Here is a 16,749-nt window from a genome sequence, read left to right as displayed (position 1 = left end):
TAGGCAGCCGGTGCGTTGCTCTAGGGCGACTGGGGGGCTGCTAACCTCTGATGAGTTTTTCCTAATTAATAAATACCTTTCGTGTTCCTGATAAACTCCATGAGTGTACATAATTACACACTTGTTAGTCAAGAATATATTTACCTCTGCCTTAAAAACATTCAACCACCTTGCCTCCACCAAGCTCTGGGAAGAGGGTTCCACAGATTCATGATCCTCTGAGAGAAAACATTTCTTCTCATTTCTGGCTTAAATGGGAAACCCCTTAATTTTAAACTGTGTCCCCAATGGCTTGGCACCTGGCTTGGGTGGGAACTTGCAGGCAATGATATCTCTAGGCATCAGTTACCCTAGTCCTTTTAGATGGTACATGTTGCAGGTTTGGAAGGTGCTGTTGAAGGAGCTGCAATGAGTTGCTATAGTGCATCTTGTAGATGGTACACACTGCTGCCACTGTGCATTGCTGGTGGAGGGAATGAATGTTTAAGGTGGTGGATGGGGTGCCAGTCAAATGGGTTGCTTTATCTTGGATGATGTTGAGCTTCTTGAGTGTTGTTGAAGCTGCACTCATCCAGGCAAGTGGAGAGTATTTCATCACACTCCTAACTTGTGCCTTGTTGATCAGGAGCAGAAATTGGGGAGTTAGGAGGTGAGTCATTATCCACAGAAATCCCAGACTCTGACCTGCTCTGGTAGCCACAGTATTCATATGGCTAGTCCCTTTGAGTTTCTGGTCAATGGTAACCCCCAGGCTATTGATAGTGGGGGTCTCAGGGATGGTAATGCCATTGAATGTCAAGGAGTGATGGTTAGATTCTCTCTTATTGGAGATGGTAATTGCCTGGCACTTGTGTAGGACAAATGTTATTTGCCACTTGTCAGCCAAAGCCTGAATATTGTCCAGGTCTTCCTGCATTTGGGCGTGGAATGCTTTAGTGTCTGAGGAGTTGCAAATAATGCTGAACATTGTGCAATCATCAGCAAACATCCGCACTTTTGACCTTATGATGGACAGAGGTCATTGATGAAGCAGCAGAAGATGGTTGAACCTAGGACACTAACCTGAGGGACTCTGGTTGAGATCAAGCAAGACAATGAGGTCAAAAATGCTAATAGATGAAGTACAATGAGTGGACTGCTCAAAGATAAATATTGCCAGGTGCTGATGGTATCTAAAACAAGCTGATGCTTATTTTTATTTCCTGCAGGTTTGACAAGAATAGAATCTATACCTACATTGGAGAGGTGGTTATCTCAGTAAATCCATACCAGCAAATTGATTTATATGGAAGAGACATGATTGAGTACTACAGGGGAAGGGAGCTGTATGAAAGACCACCGCATTTGTACGCCATTGCAGACTCAGCTTACAAGGCCATGAAGAGGAGAGCCAAGGACACATGCATTGTAATATCAGGTACATGGAAGATAGGTGGGAACAGATAATGCAGTAATAGCAAAACGAATTTGGGTGTGAGGTCAAAGGCACAGTTAGAAAAACGCACTTTTGAACATATGGAGTGAGAGTAAAAGCCAAAATGGCTGTGAAAGTATAGGTTTCAGAAGATGGCATTCACATCATTTGAAAGTGACTTCAATAGTGTATATGAAAAGTACTGGTCAACCTTCTATGCAATTGAGACTCAAATCTAGGGTGGCATGGTGACACAGTAGTTAGCACTGCTGCCTCACAGCACCAGGGACCTGGGTTCAATTCCTGCTTAGGTCATTGTCTGTGTAGAGTCTGCATGTTCTCCCCGTGTCTGCGTGGGTTTCCTCCGGGTGCTCCGGTTTCCTCCCACACTCCGAAAGGTGTGCTGGTTAGGTGCATTGGCCATGCTAAATTGCCCCTTAGTGTCCCTGAACAGGCACCAGAGTGTGGTGACTAAAGGATTTTCACAGTAACTTCTTGCAGTGTTAATGGAAACCTACTTGTGACTAATAAATAAACTTTACTTTTACTTTTAGAAGATGGTGGGTGAAATTCTTAATTTTTGAGACTAAGTGCAGTGGCTCCGGCAGCACCATTCCCGCTGGCCAGCATGGCAGGATCCCACACCAGATTCTGAGCTTGGAACCTCATTAGTTATGCCCGGTTGAATTAATCTCTAAATCACCTGGCATGCCGGCAGCTGATTTGTCCTCCCACCATCAGCTGGTGGGTTCAAAGGTCCCGGTGCCATATTTAAACACCAGTCGAGCACTCTCATTTCATTCTCTCCAGCCCACCTGTCTTCACCAGACCGTGCAGGATGTTAGCAACCCAGAGGGAAAAGGCCAGCAGCCTCAAGAATAAGTCTGTTCCTCCATTCAACAATCCTTCCCCTGGATCCATCACCCATGAGGCGCCCATGCCCCACTTGGATCTCCATCCACCACATCTGGAGTCTTCATCCACACCTTTCCAGGAAACAATCTGCTATCCCTTTGAATATCCCCTTCCCCCTTGTAGGTGAGCTTTTCATGCAGCCTGATCGGGGTCCAGCTTCCCTCTATTCGGTCTTCCCTCTGCTTTCCATTGTTTGGCATCCTCATCCACATCCTTTCCCCTCTGCCTGCCATCGTGAGCCCTCGCCCTAACACCTCCACTCTGACCACACCACCACTGCCCTCACCCCCACCCCCCTCATACTCTCCCCTTCCCCCCCCCCGCCCCCCCCCACCCCACCACCCTCTGCACAGCCCTCCTTCCTTATTGCCACCCTTGCCTTCATAAGGCCACTCTCTCGCCTCACTCCAGGCCTCACCTCACACCCAGTGGACCTTTCTTGTGATGGCAGCATGAGTGCTATAGCAAAGGGCTGTCCAGATAGACACTGCTATGTGGCACCAGGGGAGAAGGGGATCTCTGTATTCCCCAACCCTTGTTGCTGTACTGATCCGATTCAGCGACACAGGAGGGTCCATGGGTCCAGCAGCACAGTGCTGTCCATGAAGACCAGCTGGGCATGGAGATGGAGGGGGGAACTGATCTGCCCCAGCAGAATGGTGAACAGTGCATCAGGATCAGCGCAGCGCTGTAGATGAAAGTTGATGCACTTACCCCAAAGTCTCTTGTGAACTGAGGACCACCTTGTGCACGCCACTCTTTATCCAATGGGTTTGAGATCAATGTTATTGTGCGCTGGCGTGATGCAAGAGGGCCTGACGGGATGCCGGCGACCAGCTGTTTAAATGAGCATTCATGAAATGCAAATGAATGCAAATTAACCCATCACTGGGAGAATTGTAATGTGATTTTTCGCTGGAAGGTTTCTGACTTAGATTCTCCACTCACGTTTTCCACCAAATCCGGAGCCAATGAGCACGAGGGTGTGGTGAACCATCGTTGGTTCCCACTGTGGGATTGTTCTAATGTTGTTGTTGGGCTAGGGTGTTTACACTGTGGGATTAATACACCTGTGGTTGTCACTGTTGTGGCACATCCCAGTCGGGCTCCGCCTCCTGGGAGAGGTATAAGACCCCCTGCTCGGGCGGGACCTCGTCAGTCTGGAGTGGTGTACTTATGTTCTAGTAGTTCCATTGTTAGGCAATAAAAGCCTTCAGATACCGAAGCCTTGTGTCTTGTGTTCGATTGACGTGCATCAGAGGGTGAATGGGACATCATGGAGTTAGGATACAGGCTGCAATGTTTTTGGTATGCTTCATGCTTATGGAATCAGGGAGGTTGGCCAAGCAATCTTTGGAATACTTGGTAACAAGAGCATGAATGAGGGTTTCAGCAGCAGATGGGCTGAGCAGGAATTGGGGCAGATATGGGTGATATGACAAGAGTTGAAAGGAGACAGTCTTACTGATGGATAGACTATTGGATCAGAAGCTCAGCTTATAAACCATCCAGGGCAGCCTGAGACAAGGGCCATAAGGAAAAGTATGGAATCAATGGTTGGGGAGCACCGACTGTGACAGTGTCCAAAGGCAAAGTTTTTGATTTCACAAGTTTGATTGGAAGACATTTTTGTTCATTCAGTACTGGGTGTTAAATAAGCAGCCTGGACAAATCCTTTAAGCACAGAACCTGTTAGGGGCTTGAAGGAGATGGTGGTGAGGTAGGGTTAGGTGTTGTCTGTGATGGTGCTGAAGGGCCGCATGTAAATGAGGAGACCTGATGTCCTTACCTAGTCTGAACTATTTGTAAATCTACTCCCATGCCAAGGCTGACTCTTAACCACCCTTTGAGGTACCCAATGACTTGCTCAGTGTTTTCAAACATCTACAGATGAAGTGACCCATCACCACCATCGTTTCAAGGGCAAACAGGGATGTATAAGAAATGTCAGCCTTGGCAGCAATGTTCATGCCACAAGGACTAGCAGAAAAAAGAAAATATTTAAAAGCCTAGCTAACCTTATGGTTTGAATAGTACCATTGAATCTGAGAGGACAGACGGTGTCTTGTTCAATACTACAAGAAATGTTGGCTTGGATTATGAGCTTAAGGCATGTACTGAGACTTTACAGCACTGCCGCAGGTGGTTTCTCTTGGGGGATGCAGATAACCATTTAAATTCCCATTGACATTGGTAAGATCGAAAGATCCCACCAGCAGGAGAGGTCGGAAAATACTGACCATGAACTGGGGCATGAACCTGTAACTATTTGACTCAGAGGTGAAAATGTTACTGATTGAACTCAGGCGGACATTAGTCCAGCTTAGCTCACCTCAATTTTGTCACTTCGTAGAGTCATACAGCAGAGAAATAGGCCTTTCAGCCCATCATGTCTATGCCGACCATCAAATACCAATCTATACTAATCCCATTTACCAGCTCTTGGTCCATAGCCTACTATGCCTTGACAATTTAAGTGCTTGTCCAGATGCTTCTTAGAAGTTGCGAGAGTACCCACCCTTTCAGGCGGTGCTTTTCACCATTCTCTGGGTGAAAGAAATGTTCCCCAGATCCCCTCTAAACCACTTACTTCTCACCTTAAACCTATGCCCTCTGGTTTTAGATACCTCTGCCACAGGGAAATGATTTTTACAATCTACTCTATCTATGCCTCTCATAATTTTGTAAAGCTCTATCAGATTCCCCCCTCAGCCTTCTCTGTTCCAAGGAAAACAAATCCAACCTATCCAGTCTCTCCTCATAGCTGAAACTTCCCATCCCAGGCAGGTGAATCTCCTCTGAACCCTCTCCATTGCAATCACATTCTTCCGATAGTGTGGCGACCAGAACTGCACACAATACTCTATCCAATCTTTTATGAGGTTGTACTAAGACGTTCCCATTCCTATATTTATGCTCCAGTTTATGAAAGCAAGCATTCTGTATGCCTTCTGCATTACCCTATCTACCTGTGCGGCCAGCTTCAGGGATCTATGGACTTTGTATACCAAGGTCCCTTTGTTCCTCAATACTCTCTAGGGACCTACCATTCATTGTGTATTTCCTATCCTTATTAGACCTCCCAAAATGTATCACCTCACACCTATCAGGATTAAATTCCATCTGTCATTGCTCTGCCCAATTTACCAGCTGATTAATATCAGTCCGTAGCCTAAGACTATCCTCCTCACTATCAACAACAGCCACCAATTTTTGTGTCATCTGCAAACTTACTTATTATAACTTCTACATTCCCATCCAAATCGTAAATGTATATAACAAAAAGCAAAGGTCCCAGCACTGATCTCTGTGGCACATCGCTGGCCACAAGTTTCTGATCACAAAAAACAATCCTCCACCATCAATCACCCTTTGCCTTCTCTTAACAAGCCAATTTTGGATCCAATTTCCTGACATCTTTCTTTTTTAATGTTTTCATGGGATATGGGTGTTGCTGTTAGGCCAGCATTTATTGTCCATCCCTAAGTGCCCTTGAGAAGGTAGTAGTGAGTTACTTTCTTGAACCACTGAGGTCCATGTGGTGTAGTTACACCCACAGTGCTGTTAGGGAGGGAATTTTGGAATTTTGACTCAATGACTTTGAAGTCAGGATAGTGTGTGCCCTGGAGAAACTCATTAACATGGGGATATTCCCAAAGACCTGCTGCCCTTGTCCTTCTAAGTGCTAGAGGTTACAGGTTTGGAAGGTGCTGTTGAAAGAACTTTGTCAAGTTGCTACAGTGCAATTTGTAGACACTGCCAATTTGTACACAATGCTCCCACTGTGTTAGTGGTGGAGGGAGTGAATGTTTAATATGTTGGATGGGGGTGCAAATAAACAGGTTGCTTTGTCTTGGATGGTGTTGAGCTTCTTTAGTGTTGGAGCTGCACTCATCCAGACAAGTGGAGAATGTTTCATCACACTCCTGACTTGTGTAGATGGTGGACAGGCTTTGGGAAGTCAGTTACTTGCCGCAGAATTCCCAGTCTTTGACCTCGTTTTATAGCCACAGTATTTATATGGCTGGTTCAGTTCAGTTTCTGGTCAATGGTGATCCTCAGGTTGTTGATGGTGGGGAATTCAGCGACGGTAATGCCATTGAATGTCAAAGGGTGATGATTAGATTCGCTCTTGTTGGAGATGGTTATTGTCCAGCATTTCTGTGCAGTGAATGTTACATGCACATACAGCCCAAACCAGAATGTTGTTTTTTGCTGCATATAGAAATAGACTGCTTCAGTATCTGAGGAGGCACGAATGGGCTGAACATTGTGCAATCATCAGCAAACATCCCACTTCTGATCTTATGATGGAGGGAAGGTCATTAATGAAACAGCTGAAGATGGTAAAGCCTGAGATACTACACTGAGGAAATCCTGCAGCGCTGTTCCATGACTGAAATGATTGACCTTCAACAACCGGCACCACTGGCGGCACGGTGGCACAATGGTTAGCACTGCTGCCTCACAATGACAGGGACCTGTGTTCAATTCCAACCTTGGGTGACTGTCTGTGTGGAGTTTGCACGTTCTCCCCGTGTCTATGTGGGTTTCCATTGGATGCTCTGGTTTCTCCCCACAGTCTAAAGATGTACAGGTTAGGTAGATTGGCCATACTAAATTGGCTCTTAGTGTCAGGGGGACTAGCAGGGTATATACATGGGGTTACAGGGATAGAGCCTGGGTGAGATTGTGGTTGGTGCAAACTCGATGGGGCAAATGGCCTCCTTCTGTACTGAATGGATTCTATGATTCTATGATTCTCTAAACTGTAACCATTTTCCTTTGTGCCAGATATGACTCGAACCTTAAATAAAAGTGATGGTCACAAATTAAAGCAGAGTTTCTCCTTGTTCATATTTTCAGGTGAGAGTGGTGCTGGCAAGACAGAGGCGAGCAAATATATAATGCAGTATATTGCAGCCATAACAAACCCCAGCCAAAGGGTGGAGGTTGAGAGGTAAGAGTTAGTCCTGTGCATCTTGTTGCATATTGCGCCAAGTTTATCTAAGCCCATGGTCTGGATCTGATACAACAACTACCTGAAATAATCTAACACCCTTTCTGCAATAAAATCTCCCAAGGCCCTTCACAGGAGCATTATCAGACCAAATTTGACAATGAACCAAGAAGGGCAACCAACCAAAGCTTTGGTCAAAGAGGTATAAGCTTTGAGGAATGCCTTAAAAGAGGGCGCAAGAGAAAGAGAGAAAGGGAGAGAGGGAAAGACTTAGGGAAGGAGTTCCAGAACATAGGGGCAAGATGAATAATGGAACAGCTCCAAAAGCCAGAGTTATTTCACCATGGGGTTTCTATGGTCAAAGGAGATTACCGAGATAAGAAGAAGCAAAGACATAGAAGGATTTGAACAATGAGATGGATGAGAATTTCAAAATTGAGGCATTGGGATGATGGGTAAATGGATGATGATAGATGGATGTATATATATTCTTGGGAAAGAGGTAAGCTGTAAGTTGTTGTAAGCTGTAAATCCTACAATGGGGCTCTGATAAATGACTTTTCTGCATAGGATGAAAGCACAAATCCTGCTGATAAATAATCGAGAAATGATTCTCAGCATCCTCTAGCCTCTCAGCTATAATAAACTGCCTTGGGGGGCTGAAGAAGAAGTTCCACCAGCAATGTATCAGGGCAACTATAGACGGGTAATAAATGATGGCATGGCCATTGACCTTCATGCCCTGAGAGATCATTTTTAAAAGATGGGAAACACTTCTTGATGTTTTGACTATCACCCTCCATTCCTTCTCGATTCCTCTAACTCTGGCATTTCCCATTTCCCCACCATTGATAGCCTTACTTCAATAACCTTTTGAATTCTCTCCCTAAATGTTTCCACCACCCTGTCCAAGTTCAAAACCCTCCTTAAAATTGACCTCTTTGAATAAGCCTTTGTCACCTGTCCTAATATGTCCTTTGGCTCTGGGTCAAGTTTGGTCTGATTACACTCCTGTGAAATGTGGTGGAATATTTTGGAATGTTAAAGGCACCGTATAAAGAAAAGTTGTTGTTGATGTAGGCAATGACAAAATCAGTGAGATGAAAATTGCGTGGGGAATGCATTTCATAAGGTTACTGCTTGGGCAGTGAAAGTGAATATTTAATCTAAGCATTCCAAGACTCCAAACAGATTTCTGGATAGAGACTCAATGAACTTTTTTTTCATTCATTCGTGGGACATGGTTGTCGCTGGCTGGCCAGCATTTATTACACATCCCTAGTTGCCCGAGGGCAGTTGAGAGTCAACCACATTGCTCTGACTCTGGAGTCATATGTAGGCCGGTCCAGGTAAGGATGGCAGATTTTCTTCCCTAAAGGACATTAGTGAACCAGATGGGTTTTTCCGACAATCGGCAATGGTTTCATGGTCATCAGTAGATTCTTAGTTCCAGATATTTTTTATTGAATTCAAATTCCACTATCTGCCGTGGCGGGATTCGAACCTGGGTCCCCAGAACATTAGCTGAGTTTCTGGATTAATAGTGTAGTGATAATACCATTAGGCCATTGGTTCCCCAATGATCTAAACTGAAATAAACTGAACAGCTTCCCACTGCAGAGTAAATTCTCTTAAAGGGAGGGTGGGGTGAAAATATGGAGCACTCTAGATGTTGATATTCCCTTTGTGTTCCCCTAAGACTAACAGGGTGTTTCATTCTGACATATTTATGCATTCTGATATATTTATACATTCCCCCCCTTCACACTCAAGTGTCAAAAACACTTTGCTGAAGTCAAACTGTGTCCTGGAGGCTTTTGGGAATGCAAAAACAAATCGAAACGACAACTCCAGCCGCTTTGGGAAGTACATGGACATCAACTTCGACTTTAAAGGGGATCCCACCGGTGGACACATCAATAACTATTTGCTCGAGAAGGTAAAAAAAAATCCTTTCTTTGTTTAAAATAACAGGTCCTGAATTTTCCCTTCTTGTGTACTCCACTCATTGTGGGAAGCCCCAGAAATATATCTGTGCCTGTCTCCTTTTTTGTTTGCATTTACAATATCACTGCTTTTCACTCACTCTCTGACTTTATCTATCTATCTATTTCTGCTCTAATTGGGCTGGCTCACAGCTCCAGAGACCTGGGTTCGATTCTTGGGTCACTGTCTGTGTGGAGTTTGCACATTCTCGCTACATCAGCTTGGGTTCCTCCAAGTGCTCCCGTTTCTGCCCACAGTCCAAAGATATGAAGGTTAGGTTGATTAGCCATGCTAAATTGCCCCTTAGTTTCCTTGGATGTATATGTTAGAGGGATTAGCAGGGTAAATATGTGGGGTTTCAGGGAGAGGGCCTGCGTGGGATTGTTGTTGATGCAGACTTGATGGGCTAAATGGCCTCCTTCTGAGCTGTAGGATTCTATGATTCTATCACCCATGGACCTGTCAACTTGCAGCTCCGACAATTTTCTATGCACTATTTCCCTGATGATTGTAATTTTCTGGACTTCCTCCCTTCCTTCCAATGCCTGATGTACTCTGATTTCGAAGATGTTAAATTAAATTTAAGTTCTTCATTCATGTGGATGGCATGGCTCTAAATCAGTAGAACCTATCTGCAGACTACTACTCCAGGAACATAACTACTGTGTTACAATTTCCTTCGAGCTCTACCTCACCACCATCTCTCACCACTCCTAAACTCTCTAAATTGTCTGTCTGCTTGTCCAACATCCAGTACTGGATGAGCAGAAATGTCCTCTAACTATATAATGGGAAGACCAAAGTGCTCTTGTCTTTGGTCCCCACCACCAGGATTAGCTGGACCATTGCATCCACTATGGTGGGTCCTGCCTCCATGGGGATAGAAAATCCCATCCAGAGCCTCCGACTCCATCCCTTTCTCTCGCAATTGTCAAGACTGAAGCAGTCCATTCACAAGCCTTGGTATCAGATTTGGCCTTGAGATGAGCATCCAACCACATATCCGCACCATCACATAATTCCTATTTTCACTCCCATAACATCCCCCATTCCACAACTGCCTCAGCTCATTTGCTGCTGCAAACCTCACCTTTACCTTTTATCACCTCGAAACTTGATTAGTCCAGTGCACCTCTCCCACTTTCTGCCCTCGAAGTCATCCAAAACTCTGCTTCCTGCAGCCTAACTGGCACATTCCCATTCACATAGCACCCCTGTACTTATCAAAGTACATGGGCTCCCATTTAAGCAATGCCTTGATTTTAAAATTCTTATCCTTGCTTTCAAATCCCTCCATGTATTTGCCCCTCACTATGTCTGTAATCTCCACCAGCCCTTCAACATTCCATAATATCTACACTTCTCTAATTCTGGCCTCCTGAGCATTCCTGATTTTAATTGCTTCATCTTTGGTGTCTGTGCTTTCAGCTACCTAGGCCCTAAGCTCTGGAATGATCATCCTACATTTCTCTGTTTCTCTAACTCCCTTTCTATTTTTGTTTAATTATGCTCTTGTGGAGTGCCTTGGAATGTTTTACTGTGTTAAAGGTGCTATATAAATACAAGCTGTTGTTCTAACTACTCTCCATTTTTGCTTTAAGTTCTGAGTTCAGGAACAGAACAATTTTCAATGGTTAGAAACATGTGAACTGCTGTTCTAATGGAGGCGCTTACTCTGCAATGTGACCATGTGTCTGATCCTGGTGGACCTGATGTGTACCTCCGGCATTTTCTGGAGAGTATTTTTATTGCTAAAGTTCATAATTCCTGTTCTTGAGTTGTGAAATCATTTTTCTCTCTCCACAGTCACGAGTGATTGTTCAACAAGGAGGAGAGAGAAATTTCCATTCATTTTATCAGGTAACAATTCTTCGTTATTGTCCATCTCCTTCATTTGAGGGACTCTTTTTCATTAATAAACCAGAGATCAACTGAGTACAAGTAGATAGACACATGGAAATATGACATTATAGCCATTAGTGAAACTTGGCTACAGGAGGGGCAGGACTGGCAGCTCAATGTTCCAGGGTTCCAATGTTTCAGGCGGGATAGAGACAGAGGGATAAAAGGTGGGGGGGTGGCATTGTTGGTCAGGGAAAACGTTACAGCGGTACTCAGGCAGGATAGATTAGGGAGCTTGTCTACAGAGGCCCTATGGGTGGAGCTGAGAAACAAGAAAGGTATGACCACATTAATGGGGTTGTATTATAGACCACCCAATAGTCAGCGAGAATTGGAGGAGCAAATCAGCGGAGAGATAGCTGACAACTGCAAGAAACACAAAGTTGTGATAGTAGGGGATTTTAATTTTCCACATATAGATTGGGACTCGCATACTGTTAAAGGTTTAGATGGGGTAGAGTTTGTAAAATGTGTTCAGGAGAATTTTCTACATCAGTATATAGAGGTGCCAACGAGAGAGGATGCGATATTGGATCTCCTATTGGGAAATGAGTTAGGGCAGGTGATGGATGTGAGTGTGAGGGAACACTTTGGATCCAGTGATCATAATGGCCATTAGTTTCAACCTGATCATGGATAAGGATAGATCTGGTCCTCGGGTTGAAGTTCTGAACTGGAAAAAGGCCAAATTTGATGAAATGAGAAGGGATCTGGGAAGTGTGGATTGGCACAGGCTGTTCTCTGGTAAGGATGTAAATGGAAAGTGGGAGGCCTTCAAAGGAGAAATTTTGAGAGTGCAGAGTTTGTATGTTCCTGTCAGGATTAAAGGCAAAGCAAATAGGAATAAGGAACTTTGGTTCCCAAGGGAGATTGTAACACTGATTAAGAGGAAGAGAGAGTTGTATGAAATGTACAGGCAGCAAGGAACAGATCAGATGCTCGAGGAGTATAAAAAGTGCAAGAAGCTACTTAAGAGGGAAATCAGGAGGGCTAAAAGAAGACATGAGGTTGCTTTGGCAGACAGAGTGAAGGAAAATCCAAAGAGCTTCTATAGGTATGTTAGGAGCAAAAGGATAGTGAGGGATAAAATTGGTCCTCTTGAAGACCAGAGTGGTAGACTGTGTATGGAACCAAAAGAGATGGGGGAGATACTAAATGGTTTTTTTGCATCCGTATTTACTGAGGAAACGGGCATGGAGTCTACGGAAATAGGGCAAACTGGTAGGGAGGTCATGGAACCTTTACAGATTAAAGGGGAGGTGGTGCTCGCTGTCTTGAGGCAAATCAGAGTGGATAAATCCCCAGGACCGGACAGGGTATTCCCACGGACCTTGAGGGAAGCTAGTGTTGAACTTGCAGGGGCCCTGGCAGACATATTTAAAATGTCATTATTCACGGGGGAGGTGTCGGATGATTGGAGGGTGGCTCATGTTGTTCCGTTGTTTAAAAAAGGTTTCAAAAGAAATCCGGGAAATTATAAGCCAGTAAGTTTGACATCGGTGGTGGGCAAGTTATTGGAAGGTGTGATACGGGATAGGATCTACAAATATTTGGATAGACAGGGACTTATTAGGGAGAGTCAACATGGCTTTGTGCGTGGTAGGTCATGTTTGACCAATCTATTAGAGTTTTTCGAGGAGGTTACCAGGAAAGTGGATGAAGGGAAGGCGGTGGATGTTGTCTACCTGGATTTCAGCAAGGCCTTTGACAAGGTCCCTCATGGGAGGTTAGTTAGGAAGGTTCAGTCGCTAGGTATACATGGAGAGGTAGTAAATTGGATTAAACACTGGCTCAATGGAAGAAGCCAGAGAGTGGTTGTGGAGGATTGCTTCTCTGAGTGGAGGCCTGTGACTAGTGGTGTGCCGCAGGGATCGGTGTTGGGTCCATTGTTGTTTGTCATCTATATCAATGATCTGGATGATAATGTGGTAAATTGGATCAGCAAGTTTGCTGATGATACAAAGATTGGAGGTGCAGTGGACAGTGAGGAAGGTTTTCAAAGCTTGCAGAGGGATTTGGACCAACTAGAAAAATGGGCTGAAAAATGGCAAATGGAATTTAACGCAGACAAGTGTGAGATATTGCACTTTGGAAGGACAAACCAAAGAAGAACGTACAGGGTAAATGGTAGGACTCTGAAGAGTGCAGTTGAACAGAGGGATCTGGGAATACAGGTACAGAATTCCCTAAAAGTGACGTCACAGGTAGATAGGGTCGTAAAGAGTGCCTTTGGTACATTGGCCTTTATAAATAGGAGTATCGAGTATAAAAGTTGGAGTGTTATGGTAAGGTTATATAACAGTAAGAAGTCTCACAACACCAGGTTAAAGTCCAACAGGTTTATTTGGTAGCAAATACCATAAGCTTTCGGAGCACAGCTCCTTCGTCAGATGGAGTGAATATCTGTTCTCCAACAGTGCACAGACACAGAAATCAAGTTACAGAATACTAATTAGAATGCAAGTCTCTACAGCCAAACCGGGATGTTGGATTTATGTCACATTATCAGTAACCCCCACAGCTTGCCTCCTGGGCTTGTAGAATCACACTAGCTGTTCCGTCTGGAGACAATACACATCTCTTTAACCTGTGTTGAATGCTCCCTCCACCCACATTATCTGTACCTTTAAGACCTGGCTGGCTGTAGAGATTTGCATTCTAATTAGTATTCTGTAACTTGATTTCTGTGTCTGTGCACTGTTGGAGAACAGATATTCACTTCATCTGACGAAGGAGCTGTGCTCCAAAAGCTTATGGTATTTGCTACCAAATAAACCTGTTGGACTTTAACCTGGTGTTGTGAGACTTCTTACTGTGCTTACCCCAGTCCAACGCCGGCATCTCCACATCAAGGTTATATAAGGCATTGGTGAGGCCGAATTTGGAGTATTGTGTGCAGTTTTGGTCACCTAGTTACAGGAAGGATGTAAATAAGGTTGAAAGAGTGCAGAGAAGGTTCACAAGGATGTTGCCGGGACTTGAGAAGCTGAGTTACAGAGAGAGATTGAATAGGTTGGGACTTTATTCCCTGGAGCGTAGAAGATTGAGGGGAGATTTGATAGAGGTGTATAAGATTTTGATGGGTATAGATAGAGTGAATGGTGTTGAGCTTCTTGACTCATCCAGGCAAGCAAGTGGAGATTATTTCATCCTGATGCTGGCCATGTAGATGGTGGACATGTTTTGGGAGTCAGGAGGTGAGTTACTCTCCACATGGTTGGTCCAGTTCAGTTTCTAGTCAATGTTGACCCTCAGGTTGTAAATAGTGGGGAATTCAGCAATGGTAATGCCATTGAATGTCAAGGAGAGATGGTTAGATTCTCTCTTGTTCGAAATGTCATTGCCTGGTACTCGTGCAACATGAATGTTACCTGCTACTTATCAGCCCAAGCCTGAATGTTGTTCAGATCTTGCTGCAAATAGATACAAACTGCTTCAGTGCCTGATAGCTTGGGAATGATAGTCCTCGGATACTGAAAATACCACCGGCAACATTCATTCTATCTCTGATGAACAGTGACAGCAGTGTGTATCACATACAGTAGGTACTGCGAAGGCTCCTTCAAGAACCTTGAACTCTCACCTATTTACTAGAGTCTGAAAGAGGTACAGAAAGCAGCACCTGCTTCCCCCTCTGTACTCAATTCAGACCAAGAATGTCTTGTTAGAGTTGTACAAGACATTGGGAAGGCCACACTTGGAATACTGTGTGCAATTCTGGTCACCCTATTATAGAAAGGATACTATTAAACTGGAAAGAGTGCAGAAAAGATTTACTAGGATGCTACCTGGACTTGATGGATTGAGTTATAAGGAGAGACTGGATAGACTGGGACTTTTTTCTCTGGAGCGTAGGAGGCTGAGGGGTGATCTTATAGAGGTCTATAAAATAATGAGGGGCATAGATCAGCTAGATAGTCAATATCTTCTCCCAAAGGTAGGGGAGTCTAAAACTAGAGGGCATAGGTTTAAGGTGAGAGAGGAGAGCTACAAAAGTGTCCAGAGGGGCAATTTTTTCACACAAAGGGTGGTGAGTGTCTGGAACAAACTGCCAGAGGTAGTAGTAGAGGCGGGTACAATTTTGTCTTTTAAAAAGCATTTAGATAGTTACATGGGTACGATGGGTATAGAGGGATATGGGCCAAATGTGGGCAATTGGGATTAGCTTAGGGGTTTTATAAAAAAAGGGCGGCATGGACAAGTTGGGCCGAAGGGCTTGTTTCCATGCTGTAAACCTCTATGGCTCTACGCCAAATTCTCAAGTTGGCACTCATTCCTGTCATCCCACTCTCCCAGAAACTAGGTCAGTTTTGTCTGCGTTGATGATGTTGGCTGAGGGATTAGTATAGGTCAGGAAGCAAGGAGAGATCACTGTTCTTCTTTGAACAGTGCCCTAGGGTGGTTTACAGTCGGCTGAATAGACAGATAACATTACAGCTGAAACCTGGTACATATGGAACTCCCTCAGTACTCTAATAGGGCTGCAATTGACCAGCTCCTCACTCAGATGCAAGAGTGCCACCAACTGAGCCAAAGTGATATGTGTATAGATGTGTCAGCTTGGATCTACAGGTGTATGTTGATGAATATTGGCGCATGGGTATGGAGATGTATTTTGGGTATTACTGTGCGTGTTTAGGTGTGAAGGAGGATTGAGTTGGAGGTTATAGCTGAAGGTGGAAAAGTTTATCAAAAAGCAAGCTTTTCCCTGTTTCCCATGTACCCACATATTATGTATGTGGATGTTTAACTATGGCTTGGGGTTGTGTATAAAGATGATTGTGGGTGTATGTGCGTGTGAGTGTATTTTTGTATGCATTGCTGTGTATGTGTCTTTTTGTGTACAATTGCATGCATATGGATGTTAGGGAGTCGGTCTAGTTATGTATGTTGAGTTGGCCACTTGACCCTTCAGATCTGCTCTGCCATTTAATAAGATCATGGTTGATCTGATTGTAACCTCAACTCCAATTCCTGCCTAACCCTGATAACTTTTCACCCCCGGCTATCAAGAATCTATCTACTTCTGCCTTAAAAATATTCAAAGACTCTGCCTCAACCACCTTTAGAGGAAGAGAATTCCAAAGTCTCACAACCCTCTGACAGAAAAAGTATTTTCTCATCTCTGCATTAAATGGGTGACTTTTTATTGTAAAACAGTGGCCCCTAGTCCAAGATTCTGCCACAAGAGGAAACAGCTTCTCTACATTCACCCAGTGTGTGTGTATGTGTGTACACATGTGCGTGCAGGAACAGTTTCTCCCTATCTACTCTGTCCAGTCCCCTCATGATTTTGAATATCTATCAAATTTCCTCTCAGCCTTCACCTCTCCAAGGAGAACAGTCCCAACCTCCACAATCTATCCTCATAACTGAAGTTTGTCACCCTGGAATCAGGGAAGGAGAGGGAGAGAGAGAGACATTCTGAAGGAGGATTGAGTTGGAGGTTATAGCTGAAGGTGGAAAAGTTTATCAAAAAGCAAGCTTTTCCCTGTTTCCCATTCAGGAATGTGAGAGGAGTGCTAAATTATCCTGGTTACTAATGCTGAAGGTAGGTACACAAGAAAGCTGG

The 16,749-nt window shown here is 44.3% G+C and overlaps 1 protein-coding gene across 3 annotated transcripts in view; it reads left to right on the top strand.

The window, feature by feature from the left end:
• LOC144496075 (unconventional myosin-Id-like) overlaps positions 1-16,749 on the top strand; it is a 135,627-nt gene that overhangs the window by 8,206 nt on the left and 110,672 nt on the right. Inside the window, exons 2-6 of one of the 3 annotated variants that reach the window (XM_078217032.1) lie at positions 1,209-1,417; positions 7,196-7,289; positions 9,063-9,228; positions 11,082-11,135; positions 16,684-16,728. In XM_078217032.1, the coding sequence (XP_078073158.1) occupies positions 1,209-1,417; positions 7,196-7,289; positions 9,063-9,228; positions 11,082-11,135; positions 16,684-16,728 (568 nt within the window). The remainder of the gene's footprint in view (positions 1-1,208; positions 1,418-7,195; positions 7,290-9,062; positions 9,229-11,081; positions 11,136-16,683; positions 16,729-16,749) is intronic. The other 2 variants (XM_078217033.1, XM_078217034.1) reach the window with 2 other exon arrangements.

Source organism: Mustelus asterias, chromosome 7 (genome assembly GCF_964213995.1).
Source record: "Mustelus asterias chromosome 7, sMusAst1.hap1.1, whole genome shotgun sequence".
Taxonomy (NCBI): Eukaryota; Metazoa; Chordata; class Chondrichthyes; order Carcharhiniformes; family Triakidae; genus Mustelus; species Mustelus asterias.
Note: the sequence above shows the minus strand (reverse complement) of the source record. Positions and strands in the feature narration are given on the sequence as shown.